The 8,806-nt window shown below is 43.1% G+C and overlaps 1 protein-coding gene across 2 annotated transcripts; it reads left to right on the top strand.

The window, feature by feature from the left end:
* The first annotated feature begins 500 nt into the window (after window positions 1–500).
* Window positions 501–8,007, top strand: LOC106562903 (F-box/WD repeat-containing protein 2). Of its 2 annotated transcripts, XM_014127977.3 has the most exons (9): window positions 501–815; window positions 935–972; window positions 1,674–1,960; window positions 3,348–3,570; window positions 3,997–4,191; window positions 4,525–4,685; window positions 5,073–5,159; window positions 5,385–5,554; window positions 5,804–8,007. In XM_014127977.3, the coding sequence occupies exons 3-9, from the start codon at window positions 1,694–1,696 to the stop codon at window positions 6,090–6,092; spliced, it is 1,392 nt and encodes a 463-aa protein (XP_013983452.1). In that variant the 5' UTR covers window positions 501–815; window positions 935–972; window positions 1,674–1,693; the 3' UTR covers window positions 6,093–8,007. The 2 variants fall into 2 exon arrangements, with proteins under 2 accessions (XP_013983452.1, XP_013983453.1); XM_014127978.3 differs by having other exon boundaries at window positions 508–972; window positions 4,552–4,685.
* The last annotated feature ends 799 nt before the right edge of the window (window positions 8,008–8,806 follow it).

Below are 8,806 nucleotides of genomic sequence, written 5' to 3'. Positions count from 1 at the left end.
TAAATACAAATACAAAGCCTCTTGCGAATTGAAGTTAAATTATGAAACACAAAGAGAAGAAAGATACTTTTTGTATGTTTTTTCCTTGGTACATTTTTGGGGGAAGCCTGACTTCCCTAGGCATCCATGAATACACACGACTGTGACTATCTACTTCGTTCGTCCTTCACTAACCTGGCAGAACAGTCATTGCGTCCCGTCAATCCAAAATCATATAGCTGGCTTTTATTTTGAAAAAAGTGAGATTGACCCGGAAAACCATCGCTAAGTAGACGGAAGAACCTTTGCAGAACAATTTTGCAACATTAGGCATGCATCCATAGAGAATAATAGAGGCCTCTGGTGGCCAAAATTATATTATAGTATAGGCAGCGCAATTGAGGGCTTCCACCATTTTAATGTAGTCAACTGGGTGGGACTTCCGACCTCATTGGCTGATCCGTCCAGGTGACCCTATTGGAGTCATGGTCCAACCGGGTCATGAGGAGGGCTAAGCCAAACGCGAAAAAGAAAAAGGACTACTTCAAAACGGAGATTGCCTCAATGGCGCTACCTATGCTGTCACAGACACAAAAATGAGTCCTCTATCTATCTCTATGGTTCAAGCCATTACCTCAGTGGGTGCATCCATCGAGCTAGATTGGATATAGCTAGCTAACGGTAGTAAATGTATTAATCTACGTTAGGTAAAACGTGACTGTATACGCAAGAGTATTGGTGCGGATAACGGTTAACATTACCTATCCGTTAACGTCGGAAAGAAGCAGATTTCCTCATTCCAGCCAGAAAAGCTAACGTAACGCTTATTTTCTAAGGTGATAAACTAATGACCTTTTGACATCTAGCAAAATGGAATATTCTGTTAGTTATAAGTAGCGTTCTATTGTTTTGTGGAACGTAAATAATAACAGGTTTTCCTGTCTGCCTTGGCTAGCACAATACCTCCCACAGATACGGGTTCTACGGGAAATGGTAAGTTGTACTACCGTTTCTACAGCTAGCTAGATCACCTACATGTTCTTAATGTTAACGTTAGTGTACAATGCACCTTACTACTGAAACTAACGTTAACTAGCAGGCTTAGGAACGTTAACTTTACAAATGATAGTTACATTCCTTGAACTCTTAGCTATTACTTTAAATAAAAGGGGCAAAGCTAGCTAGCTAGTCAGAACAGTAGATGTCTTGTCTACGTTAGTTAGCTAAGAACTCATGTTGGCTTAAACGTGTGAAGTATGTAACGTTAGCTAGCTAGGCTTAAGTAAACGATTGAGGTAGACATTTGCTGGTAGTGTTAATGAAGTATTCTAAACAGTCAAAGGTGATCTTTGAGAATGTATTTTAACTACGCTTTAAAGGTAAACTCAGCGAAATGACGTTGCCACGTGCAGCACTGCAGTTATTGAGATTAGCGATATACAACACTTCACTCTGTCACACATTATCTACCCATGTGCACGGATTCGCTTCACGCTGTTAGTTTGGTAGCCACGGGACCAAAACAACCGAGAAGTTGAGCCTCGCGCTTCAACACTTAGCTGTTGCAGAAATGTACTTACTAAGTTGTTTGTTTACTTTCTGCATCTACACCATGTCGCTGAGTCAACCTTTTAAATACATAATAATGGTATGTAACGTTAACTAATCATCGTTACTGAACCCTGTAACCGTAGGTCGACGTTCTCATGTGTCCATGGAGAAGGCGGCCTTTGAGGGGTGGCTGGAGTCGGTCTCCGCCTATTTCCTCACACTGAGTGACCAGCAGCGCAACCAGTCCCTGGACCAACTCATCTCGCTGAGCGGTGCAGTCCAGCTGCGGCACCTGTCCAACGGACTGGAGGCGCTGCTCAAGCGGGACTTCCTGCGACTGCTGCCCCTGGAGCTCACCTTCTACTTGCTGCACTGGCTCGACCCGCAGACCCTGCTCACCTGCTGCCTGGTGTGCAAGCAGTGGAATAAGGTCAGGCTCTCTGTCATGGTGGTTGGATCTCTGGTGGTGTATAAGCAGTACCACAAAGGTCTGTGGCGCATTCAGCAGGACACAATGTTTTGGAACGTTCAGATAGAAAAACATGTTATGTAGGACACACATGAACAAGGAATGGCTCTAGTCATGGCATTTCTATCTGCAATGTTTGGAAACTGAATGTGGCCCAGGCTTCATGTTATGCCCTTTTCACAGCATCGTGCTGACCTGAACCGTACTGTGCTGGCTTGGTTCTTTTTTCTACTTTCATCTTTCCAGTGTGGTTCTGTCAACTATTGGTGGATGCATAACCAGGCCTGCACAGTACCACTCAGTATGTTTGAAGGGGTATTTGTTAGTAGCTGGTGTGCAAGCAATTGAATAAGGCCAGGGTCTCCCACATGTGACACTAGCTAAGTTTCCATGGGAATATCTTAGAATCAGCATAAAGAAAATGTGCATTCTCCCACCAGTGGTGTTTCCACCAAACATACTTGTTGTGGATAACAAGAGTACACAGAATTTTCTTTTTGCTTAAGTTTTCATTTACCTAATAAAAATCAAAAGTTCTCAATGGTCTTTCCACCTCATTTTCAACTGTACTGATAGTTTGGTCACAAACTGTTGTGATAAATGGCAAATGTGCCTAGTCTTGTATTGGCACGTGCGCTCAAGCCAACCGCTCGCAGATACAGTGCGGGTAGGCTAGTCTACATGATGTTATTATGGTTACTGAGAATATTTTTATTTGTCAAGCATCGATCATCATGCCACCAGAATAAGACCCTCGATATTTATTGGAAAGGCGCATCAAGATCACCATGCACTTCACCACCCTGTGAAGTTTAACTTATTTCATCTGTAGCCTAATAAACTGCATTGAGTGGTAGTACCACACATCCATATCATCATGTGACTTTGATATGTTGGATATTATATCAATATTTGAGCATAAAGGCGTTTCACCACCATTTCTCGCATAATTAATTTTACGGACACAAAAAGATCCCATCATGTTGAACAAAAAAATGTCTATATTTATAAAATTGAACAGAAACTTTGTATTTCCATCACAGCTGTCATGATTAAAAAAAAATTGTAAGCTATAAAATTCTCGCATAACTGGATGGAAACGTGGTTAATGATGATATTTTGGATTGAGAAATGTACTAGTGGTGTGGTGCAAGTAAGGACCTATTTTAACGTGTGTTGTAAAATGGTACTTACTCCAATGTTATTGAGGTTAACTTTGATATTGGACCTCCACATTTTGAACCTTTCCTCCTAAGATTTGCCTCGGTTAGTTAGATTTTACGTTTGTTTGGGTTGCTTTGTCCTCGGTTCCGGTTGAACTATATAATCCTTTTGGTATCTCCCGTAGGTGATCAGTGCGTGCACGGAGGTGTGGCAGGGTGTGTGCCAGGACCTGGGCTGGCGCATCGACGACTCCATCCAGGACGCGTCCCACTGGAAGGGTATCTACCTCAAGGCCAAGCTGCGCATGATGCAGTTGAAGGACCAGGAGGCCTTTGAGACCTCATCGCTCATCGGGCACAGTGCGCGCGTCTACGCCCTCTACTACAAGGACGGCCTTCTCTGCACAGGTGGGTTATATGTGTATGGTCATTCTGGGGTGTGGTGAGTGGTCTTCAGTGTTCTCCTACCATAAATTTGGCCAGGTGGCCTTATTACTCTTTTGCCTGTTGGGTTGAATTTAAGGTTTAGGTGTTAGCATCTGTGAATAATGCTTCAATTGGCACGTTTGTGCAAAATGTAGTATCTGTAACAATCGCTAGTTTGCTGGAGGTCTTTTGTAGTCTGTTAAAATGTTGTCGTTACATTCATACATGTAATTCTTTAATTCCTCATTGTAAAACTCTAATTATTTCCGAGGCTCTGATGACCTTTCTTTAAAATAAGATGTTAAAGCTGCAACCTCGCTCCGATGCAATAATTTCATTCACCAACGTTTCGACAGCCAAGCTGTCTTCATCAGGCTATCCTCGTAAAATTCACAAATGATCTTGTAGGCTCTGATGACCTTTCTGCCAAACTGTGGGACGTCCGCACCGGGCAGTGCATCTACGGCATTCAGACACACACCTGTGCCACAGTGAAGTTTGATGAGCAGAAGCTGGTGACTGGGTCCTTTGACAACACTATCGCCTGCTGGGAGTGGAGCACAGGTGCCAAGATCCAGCAGTTCCGTGGGCACACGGGTGCAGGTCAGTGTACCGCTGGGGTCCCTACCTTTCCCAGTTGCTGACTTAGGGGTGTTACGTCCATTGTTCATTTGGGTTTTAGGAAATACATTTTGTGAGTTAGGCATTGTTTCCTAGAGACAGCTGGACTGTGCTGATCTGTGGGTTTTTGATTGACAGGCAGATATGAACTCTGATTTTATGCGTGGGAGCTACCACTCCATGTAGCCTCCATAGACCGGTTGTAGAGAACTTATCAGTGTCTAAATAGCTCTATTTTACAACCCCAAAAAATTCTTAAGGCTACGAATTATGATGGTCATAAATGGCAGAGCCATGTGTGTTGGTGTACCAAAGCCAGGTCTCTCTCCTTGCCTCTGGCAGTGTTCAGCGTGGACTACAAGGATGACCTGGACACGCTGGTGAGCGGCTCGGCCGACTTCTCTGTGAAGGTGTGGTCCCTGTCGGCAGGCGCCTGCCTCAACACCCTCACGGGACATACTGAGTGGGTCACCAAGGTAAACCTGCCTATCAACCTCCTGTCCTTGGTTATGTTAAGGATTGCTGGAAAATTTAATCGGCATGTTTGTGGGTACCTGTTGAGGACCTGGGGCAGAATTGCACCACATTTTTTGCTAATCTTGAGTAGATATTTGGGATGCAAGGTGATTTGTAGATCAGTGATTGTGCCCATTGTCTTGTGCAAATGCCTGTGAAATGGATGAAAGAAGGTTTTGCAGTGTTAATCGATAGTAAAGCCCTATCTAGCACATTCACAGCTTTTTTTTTTCTTCTGGTACATTTAGTTTACAAACTGCAAGCTACCCAGTGTTCAATAAGAATACTAGATGAAGGACCCAACTTGTCTCACATATTAAGACTATCAAACCATTTCCACTGTGTAGGTGATTCTTCAGAAGAGTGAAGTAGAATCCATGGTGCACTGTCCTGGTGACTACATTCTGTTGAGTGCTGACAAATATGAAATAAAGGTAATATGGTTAATTAATTTGTTCTTCTTTGCATCTGCTGCCATTCAACTTTCATGCAATAATTTAACCCTGTGCTTTGTCTTTTGTCACTGTAATATGTAAGATGGCTCCATACAGTGTGCCCCTCAGCACATTTTGACCACAGTGCTGTTTTCTCTACAGAGATGCATATATTCCCACACATATAAACAAATGAATGTGTGTGTATCATTGGTTATTTCATAGGTTTGGCCTATAGGCAGGGAAATCAACTGCAAGTGCTTGAAGACCTTGTCCGTGTCAGAGGACCGTAGTGTGTGTCTGCAGCCTCGCCTGCAGTTTGACGGCCGCTATGTCGTTTGTAGCTCGGACCTGGGGGTCTACCAGTGGGACTTTGCCAGCTTCGATATCCTCAGGTAAACTGCCCAGGGCCTTGTTTCCTGATAGAAACAGAACTTTAACCCTCAAAACAACCAGGTTGTAAACGACTTGATTCCTTGCTAGACTTGCTGTGAATAAGCCACAAAATCCTCAGAACTTTGGAGTATATGACTCACAATATCCATGGTTGCGAACAAAAGGAGTTTTGTGGGTGTTCATACATGGAATGTAACGGAGCCCTTCATACCTGCCAACAATCAGTTGCTGAATCTCCTTCTTTCCAGGGTCATCAAAACGCAGGACCCCGCCAACCTTTCCCTGCTCAGCTTCGGCGAGGTGTTCTCGCTCCTCTTCGACACCGACTTCCTGTATGTCATGGACCTGAGGACAGAAAAGATAACGGGTCGTTGGCCTCTGCCTGCCTACAGGAAGTCCAAACGAGGTTCCAGCTTCCTGCCGGGAGTCACCTCCTGGCTCAATGGGCTGGATGGGCGAAATGACTCTGGCCTCGTGTTTGCCACGAGCATGCCTGACCATAGCATTCACTTGGTTCTGTGGAAAGAAAACCGATAAAGATAGCTATCGACGAAACCTACGAGGGCTAGGTTGTCAATTGCCATGTAAACAGGGTGCTCTGACTTTCGAAACCCAACATCAAGTTAGATAATGCATGGGCCAAAGTTGTTTTACCTTTTTTTTTCCTCGACACATGCTCTCATACATACACGCATCATGTGACATGCTGTCAGATAGAGTATTGGAGATGGCTTCACCAACCATAAGACGCACCAAAACGCTGCTATGAATACAAGGCCCAGTTCAGAGGGCCAAGGCAGCAGTTGGTTTTAGTTCCAACCCTGCCATGGGTCTTCTCACTTTGAAGGAAATACAAGGACCGGGACGGTGGCTGAATGAAGACCGAACTCTCGAAAAACTGCATGTTCTACAACCATTAGACAGTGACAATTTTATAAAAACATTGCAAAACAAGTCAGGCTCTACAGCTGTAGACATTTCCCCTGTGTTACAATGTATCAGGACTTTTAAACTTCGGACAAGGTTCTTCAAGCAGTTACGAGGCGGGAAGTTGCCTTAAAACAATACTTTGTTACAAGAAAGTACATCTATGACTTTGGCACAGTGTATTCTACGTTTTTCCTAGACTGTCACCAACCATCCCCATGAGAGTTTTATGTTGAAATGTTCAAAGTGGTTTGGTGCATCGGATTTCTACCATGTGAAGCGTTGTTGGATATTCAATGTAAATCCATTGTTTGATAATGCTTTTCTTAGGGGTGCTTGTTTTAAAAGTCAACTTGACATTAAGTTGTGCCTTTTCATTTGATTTGAATATTCACCTAGGTGTGACAAATCAAGCTAGAACTTCATTATTACCAGGCACATTGCAATGAGATAATGAATGTGTGGTAATTGTGTATATATATTTTTATCTTTCGTACTCTCCATACTATAACCAACCGCATACAATGTATTTCTAAACTTACTAGGCTTGTCACAATACCAACATTTTACAAACCATTTTTACATCAGGCCAAGTATCATGATGCCACGTTGTAAAAATAATAAGTGGCCGAGCATCCTGTTCGCCCTGTCCCTCGGAAGCTTGTTTCCTAAACGTTCTCCAAAAACCTGTCACTGTAATTCACACATTGAATTTAACTTCACACTGTTTAGTGTATAATAGAATGGCTGACTTGGTCATATTTGGCTGGAGGAATATACATGCATAATGATCTGCATGTCTTTACATTTTAGTCATTTAGCAGATGCTCTTATCCAGAGCGACTTACAGTAGTGAATGCATACATTTAATACATTTTTTTTGTCAGTAAGGGGAAAACACTGCTTGAAACCTTTACATGCTGACCAGACCGGACACATCGCGTGCGCGAGCGTCGCAAAATAAATTTAGAAATCAATGTTATTGAAATATTGCACCCACACTGCTCGCGTGCGCCAACTAGCGTCTGCGATGCCAAGGGCTAAAATAGAACTCCTCCCATCTCCTCAATGGTTTATAGAAGCAGGTACCCACGTGCCATCTCCTCATTGGTTATGATTGAAAGACAACTGTTTTGCCGGTCATCGTGGTAATACTATGAAAGTTTAGATGCGATCACCATATAAGTTCAAAGATGAAAAAGCCTGGAAGGAGGAGAGATGACTAGAAACGATTGGGTTGGCCGTTTTATCTGTGGCTTGTCGGAGTAGAGGACCTTGTGCATTTCAGGTAAAATTACAACAATGCCAGGACAAATTATATAGCAATAGCAAGCTAGCTAAATAGGACAAATTAGCTAGCAAGTGCAAGCTAAATTGCCATACATGTTTAATGCTTTTCGACCTGTCCCCAAATGAATGTCATTGGTTCAGAGTTTGTTTTGATATTTTAACCTGTGTGTCGTGATCATGTTTGCTGTGGGGGGACAAAATAAATGTATGCACGATGGCGCACGTGCGCAGCCGGTTTGGGTTCCGTGTAATTACTCTTCAGTTAAGACACTTCCTCACGCTCATACACAACTCTCCCTGCAACAAACACACATACTCCCATGCTAACAACTTTTAAAAGGATAGGCACCAAACAGAATTTAAGGAATACCAGAAAGTAATCGATTTTTTTATATAGTTTAGGCCTATATGAATCCTACCTTTTGAAGCACATGTCATGAGTAGCAGACTCTTTTCCTTTCTTCCTGTGCCAATCAAATGTGCCTAAGCCTACTGTCAATTACCAGGTTGTTGGCTAGCTAGATAACATGATTGAACGTTGTTTGTATCAAACCAATAATTAGCAACCCGGGATTAGTTTAAAACGGCCCACGACATGGTTTGTGAAATTACATAAAATGCGGCGAATCCCGATAGGAAGGGAAAAAAAGGCATTCCGTTAATAATATGGGTAATATTTTTTGAACGTTTAGGCCAACTAAAGACTAGACGTTTTTTGTTGTTCCTGTAAAGCATGCCTGTCTCGAAAGGGTGCTCCATTTCACCTCTGACACGGCATGCCTGTGAACTACTCGGACTGGTTTGTGCTCTCGGTAATAACAGGCGATGAATTGTATTCAACATTGCTCGCTACTCCAAAGTAACAAATTACACATCTAACAGAAGACTCGTCTGCTTCCTCGCTCGCCATCGACTATATATTTTTTAAACTGTCGGAGGAATAGACGTGCTTGAAGAGCGGACAGAGAGAAGCAGGTGAGTGAGGGCTGTTAGTGGATGCAACGCACTGATTACAGCTGCGACACCTGATACGC

Source organism: Salmo salar, chromosome 11 (genome assembly GCF_965601325.2).
Source record: "Salmo salar chromosome 11, fSalSal1, whole genome shotgun sequence".
Taxonomy (NCBI): Eukaryota; Metazoa; Chordata; class Actinopteri; order Salmoniformes; family Salmonidae; genus Salmo; species Salmo salar.
Note: the sequence above shows the minus strand (reverse complement) of the source record. Positions and strands in the feature narration are given on the sequence as shown.

Coding starts and splice junctions, on each gene's coding strand:
- LOC106562903 (XM_014127977.3), top strand. CDS start 1,694: ATGGAGAAGGCGGCCTTTGAGGGGTGGCTGGAGTCGGTCTCCGCCTAT. Junction 1,961..3,347: donor TGTGCAAGCAGTGGAATAAG/GTCAGGCTCTCT, acceptor TATCTCCCGTAG/GTGATCAGTGCGTGCACGGA. Junction 5,555..5,803: donor GCCAGCTTCGATATCCTCAG/GTAAACTGCCCA, acceptor CCTTCTTTCCAG/GGTCATCAAAACGCAGGACC.